Source organism: Arachis hypogaea, chromosome 6 (genome assembly GCF_003086295.3).
Source record: "Arachis hypogaea cultivar Tifrunner chromosome 6, arahy.Tifrunner.gnm2.J5K5, whole genome shotgun sequence".
Taxonomy (NCBI): Eukaryota; Viridiplantae; Streptophyta; class Magnoliopsida; order Fabales; family Fabaceae; genus Arachis; species Arachis hypogaea.
The window spans coordinates 101,007,117-101,031,262 of record NC_092041.1 but is presented as its reverse complement, the minus strand read 5'-3'; the positions used below and the strand labels follow the sequence as shown (position 1 = coordinate 101,031,262).

General features: G+C 37.8%; 1 protein-coding gene across 1 annotated transcript; it reads left to right on the top strand.

Moving 5' to 3' along the window:
• The first annotated feature begins 164 nt into the window (after nt 1-164).
• Nucleotides 165-6,357, top strand: LOC112697153 (uncharacterized). Its single transcript, XM_025750205.3, has 7 exons — nt 165-696; nt 1,550-1,712; nt 2,425-2,625; nt 2,704-2,949; nt 5,280-5,427; nt 5,585-5,807; nt 5,938-6,357. Exons 1-7 carry the CDS (start codon nt 330-332, stop codon nt 6,273-6,275), a joined length of 1,686 nt encoding a protein of 561 aa, XP_025605990.1. The 5' UTR covers nt 165-329; the 3' UTR covers nt 6,276-6,357.
• Nucleotides 6,358-24,146: the final 17,789 nt, after the last annotated feature.

Sequence of the window (24,146 nt, the reverse complement as noted above, 5' to 3'; positions counted from 1 at the left end):
TGTTTGTGCTCCCCCACTAAGATTCATTGAAAGAGATGTTTCCTTTTTCTGACGGATGCGGTGCGTAATGCGCGCCACTCATTCACACGAGCGGGTTCGGATTCAGATAATGATGGTGCGGGTTAGGGTCGGATATAAACCCGATAGAGGCACGCGTAATTGCCAACACACTTACACACCGAAGAGAAAAAGGAAAAGGAAAAGAAAAAGAAAACACGACACACTTCAGAGTTCAGATCCGTCTTAGCAGGCACACGAAGCTAGCTATGCTAAGCTGAGCTTGTTGAGAAGCTGCAAGAACAACAGAAAAACATTGAGAGAGAGAGAAGATGAGATATGGAGGAGGAAGAAGGAGGCGAATGTTGTTGCAACCGTTTGTGGTGTTGTGTGCGGTGGTGACGGGTTTGGGGCTGTTGATGCTGGCGTTGAGGCCGATGGATCCTCCGATTACCGTCGATTTCCCGCAGGATTTCGAGTTCGAAGAGTCCAATAGCTCCAGTTTAGACGGCATCGGTGGCGATGAGGATGGTGGCGACGATGCCGATGCGACCATCGGAGTGGGGAACGCGGCTGAGGAGGGCGTGGGAGAGAAAACGTGCGCGACGGTAGAGAAGATGGGGAAGGATTTCAGCAGAAGCGTTGGGATTGAAACCCTCAGAGCGAGGAGAATTGTTGAACATCATTTTTATGTGAATGGTTAGCCTCGTTCCCCTTTCTCTCTCTCTCTCTCTCTCTCTCTCTCTCTCTCTCTCTCTCTCTCTCTAAGTTTCTCGCATTTCTTTCTTTTTTTTTTTCTTTCTTTCTTTTATTTTTTCTTGAAAGAAAAATGATGTTTTGGCTGAAGGAGTTAAATATCTGAGTTTTGCATAAAATTGGCTTTAGTGGAACGTAACTTGTGTAGCTCTTACTTGGCTTGTATGTTTCATCAGCGCAGGACTTTGCTAAATACTTCTTCTTCTGTTGTTTGGTGTAATGAAATTTGGAGGACGCTCTCTACAAGACAAGAACTTTGATGTTGTGTAGTTTCTGGACTTCTGATTAGTATTTCAGATTATTCTTACTTAATGTTACTAGATTTTGCACTCAAGACTATGTTCCTAAAGGGAGCACTTGCTAATGGATAATGGCCAGCTATTATCTATGCTATTTTTTAATGATGCTCTTTTATTCCTTTTATTGAAAAAAAAAAGGGAAGAGAAATAGTGATAGGAACCTACAGACATGAACTATGTGCATCTGCAGATAACAATTATGAAATAAGATCCTGTCATTGTTTAACTTTGTTTCAGGAACTTTGGTGCTATGTAGTTTCTGCGCTTGTGATTATGTTTCAGACTTCCCTTACTTAAGTATTCTAGATTTCACACTGAAGACTTTAATTCTGTTGTAAAGGGAGCACTTGGTAATGGATAATAGCCATTTTTCAATGATCCTCCTTTATTTCTTTTTTTGGAAGGTGGAAATAGTAATAGGAACCTACATATAGGAAATATGTGCTTCTGCAGGTAACAGTTATGAAATCAGGACTTGACATTGTTTGATGTTTCAGGTGCTGCAAGAGTCAGGGATTGGCCCCCGGAGCAGTTCTGTAGGCATGGCTTCGTACTTGGAAAGACAGCTGAGGCAGGTTTTGGGAACGAAATGTACAAGGTTTTAACTGCTGCAGCACTGAGTATAATGTTGAATCGGTCCTTGATCATTGGCCAAACCAGGCATATTGGTTCTTTCCCAAGCCTTTCTTTTTCATTTTAAAGAACTAACTTTGCTTTGCTTTTTGGGAAAACACAAGTTCCATCTAGTAGGTCCTTTTTGGTTAATCTTGTATCCTATAATAATGTGGGTGTGAAAATCAAGGACCCGTTCTGCATGAAAAATTATATACAGGAACTAACACCATAATTCTTCTCTGTTAAACTTTAGGTGATAACCAAACTTCCCCTTTGAGCATCCACTATGTCATTGGCTCCAATATTAACTATCTGTGTTAGCTTAAATATGCCTTGTACTAAAAGCATTGTTGAACAGTCAAATAGCAACTTATGTTCACTTTCCATAGTTTACATTCATTAGTAATGACCTTTGAGATGGAATAAATTACCTTTTTTGACCATGAAAGATTCAAATACCGACAATTCTAGCCATGAAAGATATAAACTAATTCAATACTCATCAATGATTGGATTAGTTCGATAAAACTACCTAATGAATCTCCCATGTGGGTAATTTTGTTAAACAAACCCAATCCTTGACGGGTATCAAGTTTGTTTTTATTTTTCATTGTTCAAATAGTTGCCTGCCATTGTTGAATTTGCAAAACTGCTCTGGTTTTGCAGCCTAGCTTCCTAGGATCCTCTTCAGATTTTGCTTAGTGGACATATCTCTATCTTTACACTATCTAATTATCACTTGCTTTTTGCATTTCAGAGGTAAATATCCTTTTGGAGACTACATTTCTTATTCCAACTTTACCTTTACGATGAAAGAAATAAAGCATTTATGGAGACAAAACAATTGTGAAAGCAAATATGGAAGGGCACTGGTTATGAGGACTGATGATTTTGAAAAGCCAACTGAATCAAATGTTCTCTGTAGCAATTGGAAGCAATGGAAGCAACCTATCATATGGTAAAATGAGGTCCTCTTCTACTTATTACTCTCCCAGGCATCATGTAATGACTATTAAGTATTAACCTTACATTTTAGGTTTCAAGGAACAACAGATGCTGTGGCAGCACAATTCTTCCTGAAAAATATACACACTCAGATGAGGATTGCTGCTTCTGATTTATTTGGTGATCCACAAGTTCTAGGATCTAGGCCGAATGTATTTGGGGAGCTCATGAGAGTCCTCATATCCCCTTCAAAAGATGTCGAAGCGGCTGTCGATTGGGTTATTGGTGGTGGGGAAAACCCTGACATCTCATTGCATATGCGGATGCTTATGAATAGGTAATGTGAGTACATGCTAATTTCATTCAAGAGGAATTATCATGTTTGTTTGATGAATGAGGCTGGTGATTGGTGAAGCCTTTCTTTTCTTTTCCTTTTTGAAGTTATACGCTTTTTCAACAATAGAATGTGATAGGACCAGCAATAGCAGTATGGTTAAGCTTTATTGATACACAGGGATGGCCAATTAGCACTCCCTAGAAGGTTCTACACAGTTGGAACTACCAACTCAGGGAGAGAGATTCCCTCCAACTTCTAACAGAATTCACAACAGAAAATACACTCCCCTAAACTAACTATAACCTAGCTATTTATATTCAGTGAGTAATAGACTCTAACAACCTATCAGCCAGCTGGACATGCCTACAACTCCTAAAACAAACCGTTACTTAACCGCCACTTACCTCTCCTTTTGTAACACAGCCCAAACCTGTTAGTAGTAGGCGCCTCTCCATCAATACTCCCCCCTTGGACAACCACCTTGTCCTCAAGGTGGAACTCTGGAAAGGTGGCCCGCCACTCGCTCCCAGCTGTCCTCACAAGGGGAGAGGCCCAGCCAGCGCACCAAATACTCCAGAGCCTCATGCTGCGCCAATGAACCGCTGCTGCCAGCCGCTTATAGGTTCGAAAGAAGCCTGAATGTCCTCCTGCCCCACTATCATGGGACTCAGCCAGCAAAAGTGGGATCTGAGAAGAATTTGCGGGCAACACTGCTCTCCCTTGATAAAACAGCCGACCCTTGTGTAGGGAATACCCCAGATAGTCATCCAGCCCCTGCTGCAGGGGCGACCAGGATCTTTTGCAGCTCTTGGTCGTGAGCCACCTCTTCTTCCACCGTTTCCTAGAGGTTCATATGCACTACCGAGATTGCCCTTGCCATCATTTGTCGTGACAACGCATCTGCTGCCTTATTCTCAAGGTCTGGCCGGTATTGGATCTCAAAATCCAAGCCTAACAATTTAGTGGTCCACTTCAAGTAAGCTGGGTCCACGAGTCGCTGGTCCGTGAGGAATTTCAGACTTGGCTGATCTGTGAGAACAATAAAATGGCGGCCCAACAAGTAATGCTGCCACTTTTGGACAGCGAAGACAATGGCCATCAACTCCGTCTCATATGCAGATTTTTGCCGGGCCCTTGGAGATATTGCTTGGCTTAGAAATGCTATTGGTCTGCCTTGCTGGGACAGCACCGCACCCAACCCCTCACTCGATGCATCAGTTTCCAGCACAGAGTATCGATTGAAATCCGGGACTGCTAGAGTCGGTAGGTCTGCATCAGCCTCTTCAATCTCTCAAAAGCCTCCTGGGCCTTGTCATTCCATTCAAATGCATTTCGCTTTGTCAACTCCATCAACGGCTTGGCGATCACCCCGTATCCTTGCACAAAACGCCTATAATAGCCGGTAAGGCCCAAGAATCCCCGTAAAGCCCGCTAGTCCGTAGGCACCGACCATTCTAGCATCGCTGTGGTTTTGTTAGGATCAGCCGAGACCCCTTGTGCCGAGACAATGTGACCCAAGTAGTAGGCGCCTCTCTATTAGAATGAATGAATGGGATAACAACAAAGCTTTATCCCAATAGGTGGGGCAGCTTTGCAAAAAGAACTAAATAACTTAATTTATCTGTGATAATTTCATTGCATAATGAAGCAAATACACCGCATATATCAGCAGGTGCTTGTAAGTCTTTCCTTGACAGATTAGAAATTAAGGCCAGCCTTAGATATTCCTTATCAACTCAGTGAATTCATACTGTAATTAGGAATAGCAGCAAACGTGCCTTGGTTTGGGAGTATCGTGATTCTTGTTTCTGCTCCATACCTCCATGGACAGTATTCCTGCCTCCTCATCCTGTTTTGATTGTTTCCCTCTCCTCCTATCCAACTATGGCAATGCGAGTCTTAAATATTGCAAGGCAATTTGAAGAGATTTCTGTTTATAAAATCTTAAACTGGTTTTTCAACCACTGTTCAAACTGGCAATTAACACCTCGGAACACATCAAAATGTGAATAATATTTTTGGGGCAATGGTTATATTTTGAATGATCCTGGTTTTCATCCCGTCTGGCCACCATTCTGATCTGTACCCATTCAACTTCTATATAAATCAAGGCAAACAAGTCAAGAGAAACGTCTACTGTGTCCCTTAACAATGTAAAATAACTTAGCTTTCTTGTTAGCTTATTATTTCATTTGTACCATTTGTTGAAATTTGGCATCTTCCATCGAGCTTTCAACTGTTTTCCTGACTTCTGTTCAGCAATAGGCAATTTCAACCTCGACAATGAAATATGGCCTTAATTGATAGATACAATTTCTTCCATTTTTCAGGTCTATAAGAGCTGTACAGGCAGCATTGCGCTGTATAAAAAAAGCCATAGAGAGTCAACACCCAACATCAAGACCAAAGGTGGTGGTTGTGTCAGATACACCTACCCTCGTTAAAAGTATCATAGCCAATATAAGTGAATTTGCTGAGGTAAGTTTCAGTTCTTAAGTGTGAAATTTCTTGTCAATGTAATGTGTTAAGTAATTGTTTCCTCCATCTAGTTTAATACTTTTCTGAATATGATGTATGAGGTAGCCATCAATAGACGCAGCAAAATTCATGTGCCTTTGATTATATGCTTGACCAGGTTATTCATTTTGATTATGAAAACTTCAAGGGAAGTATGTTTCAAGGATTGCAGAAGGCTGATTTTAGAGTGAAGGATTGGGGCCCAGCTCCCAGATGGGTTGCTTTTGTTGATTTTTTCCTTGCATCTCGCGCTAGATATGCTGCTATTTCCGGAGCGCACCGGCGAGTTGGTACTACCTATGCTCAGTTAATTGCTGCCCTCGCTGCAGCACAAAATCTAGGTGCTTGCACAACACAACCTCCGTCCCTTCTATTGATTTTTCTTTCATTATTAACTATGCAGAATAATGTCTAAATATCATTCCACAACTTAATGATCTGACAATTGTTTTTTTTTTTTTTTTTCTTTAGGAAACAACTCAACCGGTTCAAATTTTGCATTCTTTAGCAGCTTCCAAAGTAATTTGTTGAATGATGGTTTGAAAAACCAGATTGGTTGGGGCCATGTTTGGAACAGATATGCCGGGCCATTGAGTTGTCGCCGTCAGCCCAATCAATGCGCCTTCACGCCACTTCTCCCTCCTGCCTGGTGGGATGGCCTTTGGCAATCTCCTCTTCCAAGGGACATCAATAGACTCGCTTCCTTTGGCATCAAACTATCTGCCATGGGCACAGTTGATACCGATTCCCTTCAGAATCATTGTAATTCAAAGAAACCTGTCGTGAGAACTGTTAAATTCGATTTGTAGTTTTTGGAAGTCGTATTTAATTGTATTCTTTTTTGAATATTTATAATAATTATTAGTATAGAATGTTGTATCATTTGTTTAATTTGCATCCAAGTATTCCTAGTCTCGTTTCTTCAGTGTTGCTGCTTATCTGTATAAATTCAATCCAATATGATTCTAACTTATTATGGGTCAAATATCAAAATTTAAAAGACCATATTAAGTTAAAGTCAATTTATGAGTATCACTATGGATGTTGCAAAGAATCGAGTCAACCAAACTAGGGGAGAGCCGGGTGAAATTGGGTTTGTCTTAACCTAAATCCGACTCTAAATATATACAGGATATATTTTTTAAATCCTAATCCGACCTTAGATTTGATGAAAATTGGATCTTTAAAGCTAATAATAATTTATAAAAAAAATTATTTATGATGTATTTATTTATAAAGAAGTAACTTGTTACTGAGAATTTCAATTTGAATTTGTCTATAAATTCTAATTTGATGTTTCTTTGATTTTTTTTCTAATTTAACAAGTGTGATTAAAAATAAAATAATAAATTTATAATTAATATAACATAATTATTTTTATTGATTAAATTATATTTTTATAAGAAAAAAATTATTTTTTTTAATGATCAAATTATTTTTTTCAAAAACACAAATAACAGTCACTCTTATTTCTGAAGATTGTCATTGAAAAATCCATACTTCTCCTTCTCCATATTACTTTCTTTTTAGATTTTCTTAATTTTTTTAAAAATATTTTTGTATAAATACAATTTAATCAATAGAAAAATAATTTATTAAAGGATATTTTGAAAAACAAAATTTAATCACAAAAAAATAAAATTTTTGTTAAAAGATATTTTTGTAAAAAATAATTTATTTTTTTTAAAATGGATAAAATTAACGTTAGTTAATACAAAAATTTAAAATGGATTAAAGATGAAGTTTTTTAAATGTTATAAATGAAGAAAGTGTATATTTTATAAATAGAGGAGATGGACTTATCATTTTAGTTTTTAGCATCTCTGAGAACTCAGGACTCAGGATAGAATGGAATTTTTTCAATAAAACATGTTGAAGGGTCAGATTTTGTCGAATATTTTTGACGTGATGATGTGATTATGCACAGCATTGTGAGTGGCTTACTGGATGTTCCCGTAACCAAAGCATGTAGATTGAAAATTCTGGGTGGATGCCCTGAGTGTACAACGGTACAACCCTTACGACGGCGGCTTAGCGGCTCAGTGTATGGTCAGCTGTGTTATGAAATTGGGGATAAGGGGCCATAGTGCTTGTGCCTTTTCTGGACACTTGAGTATGAAATTTGAAACTGCTGCATAATGTGAACGATCATTTGGACGAGTCATAAGAGCAACTCCAACGCTCCGGTTCTAATAACACTTTTTTTTGGCAAATAGAGAAATCAACCATTGGAGGGAAGAGAAGAAGGGTCTCGATTTTTGAGAGAAGAGAGTTCTTTTGAATGGAGACTTGTAATAACTTGTCAAGTGGCAAATGATTATAAAAATAAATAATTGTATAAAATTTTAATTAATTAAATAATTATATTTTTATTTAATTAATAATTTATATTAATTATTTATATCATAATAAATATTGAATATTATTTATATTATTATATTAAATTATAATTAATTAAATTTGTTTATATAAAAAAATAATTTAATTTTTACACTTTATAAAATAATTTTGGATGGGTTGCTTATTTTTATCAATTATAGAGTTTAATTATGTTTTTCTTTGTATTAAGTAATTTTATAAATTAGTATAATCTCAAATTATATATTGTGTATTATTGTTATATATGATTTTTTTTAATATTAATATCTTATAATAGTAAATTATTTTTGAATTTATAAATTTAAATAATATTATTGAAAAAAATAATTACATTAATTTTAAGTATTTTAATAAATTAATTAAGTGGGACTACAACAAGGACTAAAGTTAGTTCCTCCTAATAGAGAAGAGATAGATGCTTTGAGTTCCTATTTACTATTTAGGGTTAAGTACGATTTTGGTTCCAAATGTAGAGGCCAAAAATTTATTTCGTCCCCAACCTTTTTTTCGTTACAAAATGGTCCCAAAGGTTCCAGTTTGTTTTAAAATCGTCATTCAGACGAAAATACCCTCCTCATTCTTCTTGAAAATCCACCAAAAACAGAAGCTGAAGTTGAAGCTAAATCAGAAGTGGAAGAACAACAGAAGTAACAACAACAACCAGACGCAGAAGAACAACAACAACAATAGATTATGTATACAGTTTAACTACATAAATTCAATAACCTCAGCTAATTCTATCAAATCTAAACTAAGTCAACAACAACAATTCAACAGCAACTTTTAGCAATTCAATACCCACCTAAAATCAACTAACAGAAAATCAAAATTCAGCTAAACAAATCCAAAATCAAATCAAGGAACTAACACTAACCAAAAACAGAAATTGAAAGCAAAATGGTAACCTGAATTATGAAAATAGAAAACAGAAAAGAGGAAACAGGGGAGGCAGTGGTGGAGCGCCGGTGGTCTGGGCAGACGGGAAGGGGCTGGAGGTGGCTGAAGAATGTGTTAGCCGAAGCAGAAAAGGTGGCCGGCCCAGAGGCGGTTGTGAGTGGCTAGAGAATTAAAAATAGAGGTTGGGCCCTGTTTCACTTGTCAAAGCCACGAAGAACTGGGAGTGGCCAAACAGAAGTAGGGCAGAGATGAAGTGCGAAAAGGAGAGAGAAGAGGAATGTGATGGGTTCGCCGGCGGCACGGCGACGACGGGCTGGTTGTGGCGAAGGCACAGAAAAAGGGGAAAGGGGAAAGAGAGAGAGAAGAAGAAAGAAAGAAGGACGAGGAAGAAAGAGGGGAGAGGAGCAGCAGCGGCGGCGGCGAGGATCAGTGGAGGTCACTGGTGCAGAATTTATAATCCACAAATTAACCGGCAAGTGCACCGAGCCATACCAAGTAATACCTCAGGTGAGTGAGGGTCGATCCCACGAGGATTGATGGATTAAGTAACAATGGTCAAGTGATTTGCTTACTTAGACAAATAGAAAATGGTGTTTGAGAGTTCAATTGTATTAAACAGTAAATTTAGATTATCAGAAAGCAAGCAGTAAATAAGTTGTGAATAATATATGGAGAAAACAGTTAAGGCTTGAGAGTTATCTATTTTCCGGATTGACTTTTCTTACTAACTATTTTAATCATGCAAGATTCAATTCATGGCAAACTATATGTGACTAAACCCTAATTCCTTAGGCCTTTTTAGTCTCCTCTAGCTCTCATCAACCGCCAATTCCTTGGTCAATTAATTTCAATTAAAGGGTGAAGTTCAATTCTAGTTTATATGCCACAAAAACCCTAATTACCCAAATATAAGAGGATTATATGTCACGTATCCCGTTAAGTTCAGATAATTAGAAGTTTAGGAGAATATGTTTTCAAGCTGTTGTTCAAGTACAGAGCTTTTCCAAGTTATATAAGAACGCAATTAGAACAAGGGTCGTACTTCCGTTCCACCCAAATTCATAAGATAAAGAACGAAAACAATTCTTGAATTATAAATCAGTACATGAATTAAAACAAAAAAATAATAGTATCAATCCATACAATAGACAGAGCTCCTAACCTTAACAGTGGAGGTTTAGTTGCTCATGGTTTAGAGAGAAAACTAGGATTCTGTAAAACTGTAAAGTGCGGAATGAGGTAGAAGAGAAGAAGAGAAGAACCCTAAGGGCTGATTCTTTTCCCTTTTATATCTAATCCTAATTAATGTAAAATATATTTTCTCAAAATTAAATAATATCTTTTCCTATTTATAAAAGAAATAAAGTTTAATCAAAATTTATTAAATGCTTCTTGTGCAGCCTCTGGACGTATTGGGGACCACTTGTGTATTAATGTCCACGCTGAACTTGGAAATTCTCAAGTTCAGCGTGGATGAGACAGTGTGTTTCCTTTGTGCTTTTCTTGAGTCCACGCTGAACTTGAGAAAGCTCAAGTTCAGCGTGGAGAAGGCCATACAAAATGGATAAAAAGGATATACTATTATATATCGTTGGAAAGCTATAAAAGTTAGCTTTCCAATGTCACTAGAATCACGTCAATTGGATCTCTGTAGCTCAAGTTATTCTTGTTTGAGTGCAAGGAGGTCGGGGTTGACAGTATCATTCGCTTCCTTCCTTTTCTGCTACAAAACTCCATCAAATCCATCCGAATGCTACCTGAAATAAACCAAATTGCGCACAACTAAAAGTAGAATTCATAGTTTCTCAAAAATACTTAAATCTTGATTAAACTTAACAATTCAAGTGCAAATTCACTAGGAAAAGATAGAGAAGATGCTCACGCATCACAACACCGAACTTGAATTGTTGCTTGTCCTCAAACAACCAAAATTTATACATGATTAAGATGTGAATTTGCATGAGAAGTGAGAGTTCAGTTATGCTCATGTCTATTCTTAAAGTGGGTCTTATCTCCTATAATTTTGAACAGTTTTGGCATCTCACTCTCCTTTGAATCAGAGGAGTGTCACTGTCATTTGGAATTAGAATCCGGATTATATTATGAATTCTCTGATCCTTAAACTTTAGTTTAATCCTTAAACACATCAGATATCCTTTAATTCTCATGACACTGGTGCTTTGCACCTTGAGCCTAGCCGTGACTTTAAATGTTCTGTCTCAATGGTTAGTTGACACGAGAACACCACAAGCACTTAATTGGGAAACTCTCTTTAAGTTCTGAATATTTTTTTTCTTTCATCTACTCCCAGATAATGGTGCTCAAAACCTTTGGTATACTCTGCTAAATGTATCTGGTCTCAACTCTAAATATTCTGTCTTAAGGATTACTTGACACAAGAACACCACAAGCATATGACTAAGGAAACAACTCTTTGAGTTTTTAATCATGTCTGATCTCCTTAGTCATTGATGCTCAGAGCCTTGGACCTTGCTTTTATTTTTCTTTTGTTGTTTCTTTTTCTTCAAGGATCAAGCTTTCACTAATTTCAGAGAAGTCATAATAGTTCTCTTTCATCTTGTTCCTTATACATCAACATTCCTTGATTCAAATTCAAATATACACTATTCATGTCATGCATTCAAAATCACAGATAATACCACCACATTTAAGTAAATAAGACTACTCTTAAATATAAACTCAATTTCTCATGCAATACATCACTTTTTTTCTTTTCTTTTTAGATTCAAGCTCAGTGAGTGGTACATGAGACAAATTTTTTTTAGCTAAAAGCAAATAACAAAATGCAACTAAATCTAAGAACTGAAAGCACTAAAGATCATGCAGGCAATCAAAGCAACAGAAAATAGAAGACAACAAAATAAGAACGGAAGGGAAAATAGAATGAAAGGAACTCAACCACCTCAGTTATGCTGGTGGCAATCACATTCCTCCGGTTGTGCTCTTCCATGAAGAACATTCATCTCCCATGGTGCCACTGATGATAAGCTAAACAGAGAGCTCACTCTACAATACCAAACTTAAAAGTTTACTTGTCCCTAAGCAAAGAAAAACTCCAGGGTGTCAAAAATTCATTTTTAATTGCTCCTGTTCTTATTCTAACCACTCTGCATGACCAAAACACATGTAAACATGAAAATTTCTAAAAAAAATTGAGATAAAGTAATTTAAAACCAAAACTAAAATAACTATAATGCTAAAATCAAAATAACTATAAAATAAAACTAAAGTAACTGCAAAACCAAGGATACTAGTAGTTGGGTTGCCTCCAAACAAGTGCTTCTTTAGTGTCACTAACTTGACACTTGATTGTTGAAGTTTCTTCCTCTTCTTCCAATTGGTTAAAAGAAATGTCTCCAAGGGGGGAGAGGTGAAAATTAGTGCCCCCTGATATAAATTCCTCCTAACAAGCTTTCTTTTATTGTGATTTGATTGATTCACCTTGCTTGTTGGGGTAGAGGTTGGATTATTTTTTTGCTGACCTTTTCTTTTTCATGGATATTTTCTTCTGTTTCTTGGTCACAATCACTTTTTCAGTGCTTTCCTTGGTTGCCCTCACTTCTTTGATTTCAAAATTTGGGTGTTGTGGGATGGTTAGAGTGTACCCTTCATCAATAACTTCTTGAATTGGTGGTTCAATAAACTCACCCTCTATGCCACTCTCTGCTTCATTGGAGTGTAGATTCCCATAATTATTTTAATCCCTTACAACCTCCTTTGTTTGTGCATCTTCCTTTTTTGTTGGTGCATCTTCCTCCTTTGTTTTTGTATCTTCCTCTTCTTCCATGTGTGAGCGTGGAAAGTTCTCTAATTCACTGGAGTATGAACTCCTTTGATTGATTTTCTCACTTTCTTCCATAGGATCTTGCATTATATCTCTTGGGAAGGAATTTGCTTGTTCCTCTTCCTGGGGATTGATAATCAACTGCACATATTTCTTTACATTTTTGACACTCGTCCTTATATCATGTATGAATTCTTTCATGAGAAGCTCAAGAGCTGATGGTTCTTGATATGAATAAGGAGATGGTGGCTCTTGATATGAATAAGAAAGAGATGATGATTCTTGATAAGAGTAAAAAGAGGATGGTTCTTGGTATGAATAGGGAGATGGTGGCTCTTGATATGGGTAGAAAGATGATGGTTCTTGATATGGATAAAGAGGTGGTGGTTCTTGGTATGAATATGGATATGGTAGTTCTTGATAGTTCGAACATAGAGTACTGAAGTTTCTTTGGTTTTGACTTTGCCTACCAAAATTTGGGTACTTGCTCCATCCACAATAATATGAATCACTCCTTGGGTGTGAGTAGTAACCCATGTAATCTCTTTCCATTATATTTTCTTAGCAAAAAATACCAAACAGAATTAAACGCACCATGTGGTAAACAGGCAAGTAAAGAAGAAACAACATAAAGGAAAATAAAATAAAATATAAAAGAAAATGAAAACAAAAAAATATAAAATAAAAAAATAAACTAAATAATTAAGAAAATAAAATAACTAATAAGCAAAAAGGAGTATAAAATTTAAACTAAATAAGTAAAATAGCTAGGAAGAATAAAACAACTAAGGGGATATCAAACTTATTTTCAGAAATTAAGAAAAAAAAATATATAAGATGCAACTTTTTTTTTAAAAAAATTAAAGACAAAAATAGAATAAAACTAATAAAATATAAAAAGTAAAAAAAAAAAGGAATAAAAAATAAAATAAAAATACAAAAAAATAAAAATAAAAAGAAAAATTAATAAAAGAACGGACGAGAGTTAAATGAAAAAAATAAAAGGAAGTAAAAAAAAGAAAACAGGGGACAGGGGGATGGAAACGAAAGGCAAGGAAAAAAAATAAAGGAAACAAAAGAAATAAAAAATAAAAATTAGGGTAAAGAACTAATTTGGTCCCTTACGTTTGAGGTGAATTCTGTTTTAGTCCCCAACGTTTAAACTGTTCTATTTAAATCCAAAAAAAATTTGATTTGCATCAATCAAGTCCTGCCGTTAAGTGGGTGTGAAATTCTTAACGTCGCATCCGACGTGGCAAACTCGGTAGTGTAGCTACAGTTAACAGTTAGAAGCACGAAAAAAAAGGAAATGAAATTTGGTCCAATAAGTAAACCTTAATCCCCAAAATTGATGTTCTTCGTTTGTTGAGAATGGCCCTTAGTCGTCTTTCCAAAGTTCGGGTAGCAGCAGCAAGAATCGTGGGAGAAGGAGGACGTGCTTCTGTGGAGAGAGACCATCATTGCAGACATCATGTACAGCGGAGAACCCAGGAAGAAGATTTTGGAGCTGTGTCAACTATCAGGTGAGTCTCCTCTTTTCTGTCTCTTGTTTCAAAATTGCGTTGGGTGTTAGTGTTTAGAGGATCTGAACTGTTTGATGTCTTTGTTTTGGTTTGGTTAAGAACAGATAGGAGAAGGATGCGATTATTTTTCTTGGGCAGAGCCTGAAGGGCAAGATCCACAAATTGAAAGATTGAAGAACAAAGCAAGTTCGTTGAAACAAGAACTGCAGAAAGCTGAAAGAAAATTTGTATTGGCACTTGCTGTTGGAATTCTTGGATGGATAATGCTGGGCTGCTGCTATATGATCGACTTAATTGAGGTTTAGGGGGTTATCAGTTATGTTTGTTTGCTTTGCTGTTGTTGTCCCTAGTTTGGTGGGAATGTGAATTATTTACGGGATTGAAAAAATTGACATACAATTAGGGTGATAACAGTGATGTGTTAGTTGAAACTTTTTGGAAGTTGTATGTGTAAAGGTATTTGCTGTAAACATTATCAAGTTTTTTAGTGAAATGAAAAGCCATGAGTTCCTGTATTTTGACATGCATTATTTGGCTCTGTAAAAGTTTATTTCAGTTTGATCTACCAATAAATAGAAGGCTTAATTTGCCAATTCACATAACTATGCTGCTGAAAATTCATTTAAATCATTAGATAATGGAGAAGTCTTAAAGTAGCTTCTCTTAACCATTATAATATCCAAACAAGTCTTAAATATAACCATGAAAAGATAACAACACAAAAGAGATCAACATGAAAGTAGTAGTCTTAAAGTAGGGTGTCTAAAGTATCACAGGGACATTAGCCCTTGGTCATTGCCACTTTCATTACAAAACAGAAGGTAAACACTAAAATCTACTATGTTCTTCATCCCAATGCTTTCCAGACCCTAGGTGGTGTTTTTGCCATGAACTTCAAGGTCCTCCTTGATGGGCTAGTGACTGTTGCTGTCGATGGCTGGGGTTGACTGGTGCTGCTGCTGCATCTAGGTCTCTTGGAGGATGTTTGTGACTCTTGGCTCCCTCCAACTTGTGTATTGCTCTTTCTCTTTGGCTGAAGTTTTGTTGCTGGTTGTGTTGCTGTCTTGGCTGGGATCTTGCTAGGGTTTGGAGTCCTAGTTGTGCCAGCACCTTTCTTGGCTTGTGGAGCTGCTTTATTCTATAAACAGTAACAACAAACAGTGACATCAGGGGATTTAGTTCAATAAATTGGGTTCATCAGACAGTAACAACAATCACATAGGGGTCCCATCCAATGGCTGTTAGAAGTTGACCCCTATATGGAGTCTTGATAAAGCATCCATCAAGGTCGATCATGGGTCTGCACACCATGAAACTCCGTTTGCAAGCATCTAAGCAGATATAGATCCTCTCAAATTGTGGTCTCATGTCCTTACCAGGAATTGGTGTCTCCAATTGAAATTTAGGGGGTCTCTCCACTTGTATCTGAACAGTGGAACCCGGATTTGACCTCAGTAACTCGGCAGCATAGTCATGAATCCTCTTATATTGCTCTCCATAAGTACCATTAATCTCATCCAAGACTTGCTGCTTTACTCTGGCAGCTTTGGTCATTGTGAGATCAACATTCCACTTGCTATGAGCCTTCTTTATCAAAGTTCTCAACTTGATTTTAGGGTTCTCACAGATCTTCTTCATAAAAGCCTTACTCAACCACTGAGAACTCATGATACCAATCTTGGTTGCCTTACTACATCTGTGTTTTTTGTAACAGCTGGTCAATTGCCATGTATCCTCTCTCTTCATCTTATGACAGTAAGCAAACCACTTGCATCATCACTTACAGGGACATCCCACAACTCCTCACTCTCATACCCATCATCTTCATCCCTTAGTCCAGCAGCCACCACTTTCTCCTTACTCTTATTAACACTGCCACTAAATTCTCCTTGTACTCTCCCAGTTGGAACACTCTGTTTCATCTTTTGGGAATCTTTCATGGTTGTGAGTTCAACATCATACAAACCCCCATCACCATTCCAATCATCATCGCTGTCATCAAATGCAACCTCCAGATCACTATCTCCAGAGCCGTTTTCACTCCACTATTTATCACTGTCTCCTTCATTATCATTTCCTGGCTAGTAGTCATCATCCTCAGATTCATCATCACCTAAAAAATCTGACCTCTCTGACCTCTCTTCATCATCATCCTCCAACATATCATTCTGGGCTTCTTTCACCATTGTGGGCTTCTTACCCACTTTGGCCTGAGCAAATGATTGGGCCTTGTGCAGCACAATTGGACCAGGCCCAACAGTGTCTGCAGTGGGTGCAGCAGCCTCACCAGCATCTATGTCTTCAACTTCCTCAATGGTGCAGCCTTTCTTAGTAGTAGCACCATCTTTGTGAACAACAAAAAGCTCTACCATGTTATCCCTCATTCCAATTCTGGCCATGTCCATTACATCCTGGTCTGTGTGAAGCATCCTTAGTTCTACATTTGTTTAATCTTTCAGAGACTTATACCACATTGCAGCAATGTTCTCTGCCACATATCCCTGTTCGACCACTATCTCCATGGCCTCAAACCTACTACACCTATCTTCATCACAGTAGTCTACTATGGAAGTCTCACCCCCACATAGTGTAAAGGTTCACCATCAAACCCAAACTTTTCCCCATGGTGTATCTTGACACTAAAATAACTCATTTTCTGAAAAATCTGTTAGACAAACACAGTAGACTTCATAAATTTCTCACATTGATCAAGAACAACAGAAATACATAAATGCAATCACTAGGGCAAAATAAAAACTTCCAAACCAAAACAAGAAATGAATATGAAACTATAAAACAAAAAAATCACACATCAACATGCTTCATTACATATCAACATGCATTAAGATGATTAAAACCAAATGGGTTGAGAAGATTTGATAACGGAATACCTGATACGATATTCTTCTGGAAAGCAAGGCTTTCAAACTAACTGCTACCGTGGACCTTTAACGTTACTGAAGGACAATGTCACTTCTCTGGCTGCGAATCACAACCCTTCAGTGTCGATCGGTAGGGTTTGTTGCCTTTGGTTATCGTTTCGTGCTTCACAAGAAGAAGAAGAAGAGTCAGGGTAAGCATGCGTTCTGTCCAAAGGCGGGAATGATAACACGTCTATTAACCACTGTCCCCTCTCGCTTGCCACGTCGGATACGACGTTAAGAATTTTACACCCACTTAACGGTAGGACCTGATTGATACAAATCATAACTTTTTTGGATTTAAATAGAACAGTTTAAACGTTGGGGACTAAAACAGAATTCACCCCGAACGTAGGGGGACCAAATTAGTACTTTGCCCTAAAAATTAATAATAATAAAAAAAATTAATTAAAAGAAAAATTATCTAATCTAAGCAATCAAACAACGAATAGTTGTCAATCACAGTCAAACCCCGGCAACGGCGCTAAAAACTTGGTGCGGAATTTATATCCCACAAACTAACCAGCAAGTGCACCGGGTTGTACCAAGTAATACCTCAGGTGAGTGAGGGTCGATCCCACGAGGATTGATGGATTAAGCAACAATGGTCAAGTGATTTGCTTAGTTAGACAAACAAAAAATGGTGTTTGAGAGTTCAATTGTATTAAACAGTAAATTCAGAATATCAAAAAGCAAGCAGTAAACAATTAGTGAATAATATATGGAGAAAACAGTTAAGGCTTGAGAGTCTACGCTGAACTTGGGAATTCTCAAGTTCAGCGTGGAGTGATGCGCGTGATGTTCCTTTGGTGCGTTGAGTTGACGCTGAACTTGAGAAAGCTCAAGTTCAGCGTGGAGAAGGCCATACAAAATGGAAGAAAAGGGTATACTATTATATATCGTTGAAAAGCTCTGGAAGTTAGATTTCTAATACTAATAGAATCACGTCAATTGGATCTCTGTAGCTCAAGTTATTCTTGTTTGAGTGCAAGGAGGTCGGGATTGACAGCATCATTCGCTTCCTTCCTTTTCTGCTATAAAACTCCATCAAATCCATCTGAATGCTACCTGAAATAAACCAAATTGTACACAACTCAAAGTTGCATTCATAGTGGCTCAAAAATACTTAAATCTTGATTAAATTTAGGAATTCAAGTGCAAATTCACTTGGAAAAGATAGAGAAGATGCTCACGCATCACAACACCAAACTTGAATTGTTGCTTGTCCTCAAGCAACCAAAATTTGTACATGATTAACATGTGAATTTGTATGAAAAGTGAGAGTTCAGTTATGCTCATGTCTATTCTTAAAGTGGGTCTTATCTCCTATAATTTTGAACAGTTTTGGCATCTCACTCTCCTTTGAATCAGAGGAGTGTCACTGTCATTTGGAATTAGAATCCGGATTATATTATGAATTCTCTGATCCTTAAACTTTAGTTTAATCCTTAAACACATCAGATATCCTTTAATTCTCATGACACTGGTGCTTTGCACCTTGAGCCTAGCCGTGACTTTAAATGTTCTGTCTCAATGGTTAGTTGACACGAGAACACCACAAGCACTTAATTGGGAAACTCTCTTTAAGTTCTGAATATTTTTTTTCTTTCATCTACTCCCAGATAATGGTGCTCAAAACCTTTGGTATACTCTGCTAAATGTATCTGGTCTCAACTCTAAATATTCTGTCTTAAGGATTACTTGACACAAGAACACCACAAGCATATGACTAAGGAAACAACTCTTTGAGTTTTTATTCATGTCTGATCTCCTTAGTCATTGATGCTCAAAGTCTTAGACCTTGCTTTTATTTTTCTTTTGTTGTTTCTTTTGCTTCAAGGATTAAGCTTTCACTAATTCCAGAGAAGTCATAATAGTTCTCTTTCATCTTGTTCCTTATACATCAACATCCCTTGATTCAAATTCAAATATGCATTGTTCATGTCATGCATTCAAAATCACAGATAATACCACAATATTTAAGTAAATAAGATTACTCTTAAATATAAACTCAATTTCTCATGCAATACATCACTTCTTTTCTTTTTTTTTTAGATTCAAGCTTAGTGAGCGGTACATGAGACAAATTTTTTTTCACTAAAAGCAAATAATAGAATGCAACCAAATCTAAGAACTGAAAGCACTAAAGATCATGCAGGCAATCAAAGCAACAGAAAATAGAAGACAACAAAATAAGAACGGAACGAAAAATAGAATGAAAGGAACTCAACCACCTTGGTCTGGTGGCCATCTCATTCCTCCGGTTGTGCTCCTCCATGAAGAATATTCATCTCCCCATGGTGCCACTGATGATAAGCTAAATAGAGAGCGCACTCTACAACACCAAACTTTAAAGTTTGCTTGTCCCCAAGCAAAGAAAAACTCCAGGGTGTCAAAAATTCCTTTTTAATTGCTCATGCTCTTATTCTAACCACTCTACATGACCAAAACACATGTAAAACATCAAAATTTCTAAAAAAAATTGAGATAGAGTAATTTAAAACCAAAACTAAAATAACTATAAAATTAATACTAAAGTAACTGCAAAACCAAGGATACTAGTAGTTGGGTTGCCTCCCAACAAGCGCTTCTTTAATGTCACTAGCTTGACACTTGATTGTTAAAGTTTCTTCCTCCTCTTCCAGTTGGTTAAAAGAAATGTCTCCAAGGGGGGAGAGGTGAAAATTAGTTCCCCATGATATAAATTCCTCCTAACAAGCTTTCTTTTATTGTGATTAGCTTGATTCACCTTGCTTGTTGGGGTAGAGCTTGGATTGTTTTTTTGTTGACCTTTTCTTTTTCATGGATATTTTCTTTTGTTTCTTGGTCACAATCCCCTTTTTAGTACTTTTCTTGGTTGCCTTCATTTCTTTGATTTTAAAATTTGGGTGTTGTGTGATGGTTAGAGTGTACCCTTCATCAAGAACTTCTTGAATTGGTGGTTCAATAAACTCACCCTCTATGCCACTCTCTGCTTCATTGGAGTGTAGATTCCCATAATTGTTTTCATCCCTTACAACCTCATTTGTTTGTGCATCTTCCTTCTTTGTTGGTGCATCTTCCTCTTCTTCCATGTGTGAGGGTTGAAAGTTCTCTAATTCACTGGAGTATGAACTCCTTTGATTGATTTCCTCACTTTCTTTCAAAGGATTTTGCATTATATCTCTTGGGAAGGAATTTGCTTGTTCCTCTTTCTGGGGCTTGATAATCAACTGCACATATTTCTCTATATTTTTGACCCTCGTTCTTATATCATGTATGAATTCTGTAACACACTACCATACAGAGTCTTATGCTTAAGTCATAATTCAGAGATGGCAAGGTATTACGACCTCTAAAAATAAAAATTTAGTACGTATAGTAGTATGAATAATTGATTATAACTAGGAGCCTTTGTAGAAAAGGGGTAAACAAAAACCGCAACTCGAAAGCGTAACACTCCGATCGATAACGTAACGAACAAGGATAACCAACACGTGATTATATATGTGCAAAGGAGTGTCAAAACAGGAATATCAAGACTCAAGATCCGGCTGCGAAGATAACCGATCCGAGCATAACAATATATACATATGATATAATAAGGAAAACCCCAAAGGAAACCCAAAGGGACACAAATACATAAAACCTATTCTCCAAAATTCTCCCATAAGAGGAGTCATCACAGTTTGTATTATTTAATGGAGATAAAAGTATCTAAGCAAAACATATAAACCGAAACATAGCCCCGAGAACAAAATCCGCATCGGAAACATAGTCAGCGGGAAACCTCACGTCCTGCATCTGAAAACCACAAAATCCGCATGGGTGAGAACCAGAGGTCCCCAGCATGGTAACAGCTTCCACATATATAATACATAATAATGGAGGAAAGCCAAAGGCAATCCTAGAACTTCCTCCAGATAATATCAAAGCTTATAGACAAGCTAAACCATAAAGGGCATCTGACTAAAGATACTTCAGTCTAACTAATACTTCCCTTTCCAATTCCTTCAGACCTCCCAACCACCAGCAGGAGTATAATATAGCAAACACAGTTATATCAAGCAAGAAATATACAATTAGGAACAAGTAAGGCATTTAGACAATTAGCAAGTAATATGCAGTCAAATAGGCAATCTCAAACAATTCATATAGTATGCATATGATGAATGCCTGTCCCTAGTGGCTGATGATATCATCTGTCGGTTATAGAGCCAACCCGACAAGTCCTGGTAGCTAACCATTGGACTGTCCCTCTGTCATGCATCCCCAACTCGAGTTATACTCATCATAAACTTGATCATAATCATGATCTATATCCATCACCCTCACTGGTGAATATTTACGGGGGCGAGCTCATCCGGGTCTTTCACAGTGCCCGGCCACACTTATGACATAGGGTCAAAAGAGTATCAAGTCTCAACCTGGAGCACGTGGTGGCTAGCCACTGCTACTACCCAGGGAAACTCGTATCTCCGATAGTGGAAGTGCAAATCACAATTATCAATAATTCAGCATAAACATGCATGAATTCTCATCCATGGATCAACATCCATATCAGCCATTCCGGCTCACGGTTAAATCCATAACCAGCCAATATTCATAGCATACACAGCTATTCCGGCTCATGGTTCAGTCCAGAACCAGCCAATATTCATAGCATACACAGCTATTCCGGCTCACGGTTCAATCCAGAACCAGCCAATATATAAACAATTACAGCCCTTCGGCCAATGGCATAACAAGCACTGCCACCACCATCCTCCACATCTCACATAATCATCAATGATCCTCATTGATTATTCATTTTCCCTTGCTTCACTCGCAAGTTACCACATCCACTAGCTCCTTCTCTCATAGCTAGGCATATCATAATGATTTAAGATATAAGTGGTGAGATCGGAGGCTTAGAAGTATGAAATTTGGCTTTTAAAACTCAAAAATCAACTTTGGGATGAAAACAGGTCCACGCGTACGCGCACTCCACGCGCACGCGTGGATGGCCTCAGAAACTTCATCGACGCGCAAGCGTCATGCACGCTAACGCGTGGATTAAAAAATTGTCAATCGGCGCGTACGCGTCAACCACGCGTACGCGTGGGTGTTCTCGTGCCCCAGGCACAACACTGGCACAGTTCTGGCATAACTCTCTGGAAAATGGCTGGGCATTGGGTGCAGCACAATCGGCGCGCCCGCGCACATCACGCGCACGCGTGGATGGCATTTTCGGGAAGAACGGCGCGCACGCGCCAAGTGCGCCCATGCGCAAGGGGTCATTCTGCTAAAAATTTTCTAAGTTAAAAGCTGCAGAATTCACCAATTTAAACCCCAATCTTCCAACGGACATAACTTTCTCATTTTAAATCGTTTTTCACCCGTTCTTCGAACGGCATGGACATCTCGGATCCAATTTCATTTCTAAATAGATTTGGCACAAAACAGAGATCCGTAGTCCAAGTTATGTCCCACCAAAGTATGCCCAAAAACCATGTTTTTCATAAAAACCACAAAGTGCCATTTTCAAAACAAGCCATTTCCAACTCTTTTCTAAATCAATCAAAACATGCCATTTTCATCCCTTTTTCTTGAAATCAATCAAAATACATCAATTTCAACATCAAGCCTCCTCAACTCACACATTGACACTTTACCATAAATTACAAAATCACTATCTCATCATTTTAACCCACTTCACCCAAGTGGCTCAAACTCAAACATATTGACATATCATATACTCTTCCTCATGCCAAATCCAACAACACCAATCCCAATAATTCATTATTATACACAATAAACATCATGCTCACCATAAACATGGTTCAACCCACAATTCAACCATAACCAATCATCAAGCATATATCACAACATGCATATTTCTCATACATCATACCACCAAGGCATCATTAATCATCATCACATATATGACCACATCGTATATATCAACAATTCAACAACACCAACCATTCAATGCCTATCTTAGGGCCTCTAGCCTAAGTATTTCCTACCACATTACATATTAGATACGGGAAACCGAAACCATACCCTAGCCGATTTTCCCAAGCTCCACCGGAGCACTTCCAAATCACTTATCCACAAGCTCTCAAGGCCTCAACACCTCCAAGAACAGATTTTTCACCACCAAACCCTCTCCAAGCTTTTCAAAATCACCAATCAAGCTCCAATATTCACATATACACAACCTAAGCCACAATCATCATACCCATACACAACATCTCAAAACCCAAACATCATAAAACAACAAAATACACTAGGGTTGAGAATCTTACCACACCCAAGATCCAAGGAGACAAGATTAACCTTCTCCTTCAAGAGAGTTGGGTCCTATAACATCAAAGAACCCAAAATCTCAACATTTCACCCATGAAACTCGAAAATAAGGGCTGGAATTTCGAACATAAACTTGTGGCTTACCTCAAGATTGATTGTATGAGTTTTGTAGAGCTCTCCGCGGTGAACGCGTGGCCGCAAACGGAGCGGCAATCGGAGCTCTAGATCAAAAGTTATGGTGGTTTGAAGATCAAGTGAGAGATAGAAGTTTGAGAGAGTGTTCTTCCCCCATTCCCTTTACTTTCAGCGTGTTTTTGAGTGTTGTGAGGAGAGAGAGTGCTGAAAACTAGGGTTTTGGTCTAGTTATGTTGGGCCAAGGGCCCACTTTGGGTCCGGTTGACCCGGTTTGGCCCGTTCGGTCCAATCTTGGTCCGATTTCTATAAAATTGGTACCGAAATTCTCGTCTCAGTCTCCTCTATCATATTTAGCCACAAAAATCACATTTTGGGCTTTCTAGAATAAATTCTCATTTATAGGCTAATTAGCCGTTAATTAACCGGGTTTTACATTCTACCCACCTAATTGGGAATTTTGCCCACAAAATTCAAATGCAATTACCTGAGAATAAATGCGGATAATCCGTTCGCATCTCCGACTCAAGTTCCCAAGTGTGTTCCTCAACATCGCCTCGACTCCATGCCACTTTGACCAATGAAACCTTCTTTCCACGCAACCGTTTGATACTAGTATCATCAATTCTGACTGGAGCCACTGGAAGCGTCAAATCTTCCCTTAACTGAACCGATTCAGGTTCCAACACATGGCTAGCATCAGGAGTGTACTTCCGAAGCTGCGACACGTGAAACACGTCGTGCAGATTCGAA

What these genes read in the sequence shown, in the direction of transcription:
- LOC112697153 (XM_025750205.3), top strand. Translation starts at nt 330, where the DNA reads ATGAGATATGGAGGAGGAAGAAGGAGGCGAATGTTGTTGCAACCGTTT. An exon ending in TGGAAGCAACCTATCATATG is followed by an intron (nt 2,626 to 2,703) that starts GTAAAATGAGGT and finishes CTTACATTTTAG; the next exon opens with GTTTCAAGGAACAACAGATG. An exon ending in ATATAAGTGAATTTGCTGAG is followed by an intron (nt 5,428 to 5,584) that starts GTAAGTTTCAGT and finishes ATGCTTGACCAG; the next exon opens with GTTATTCATTTTGATTATGA.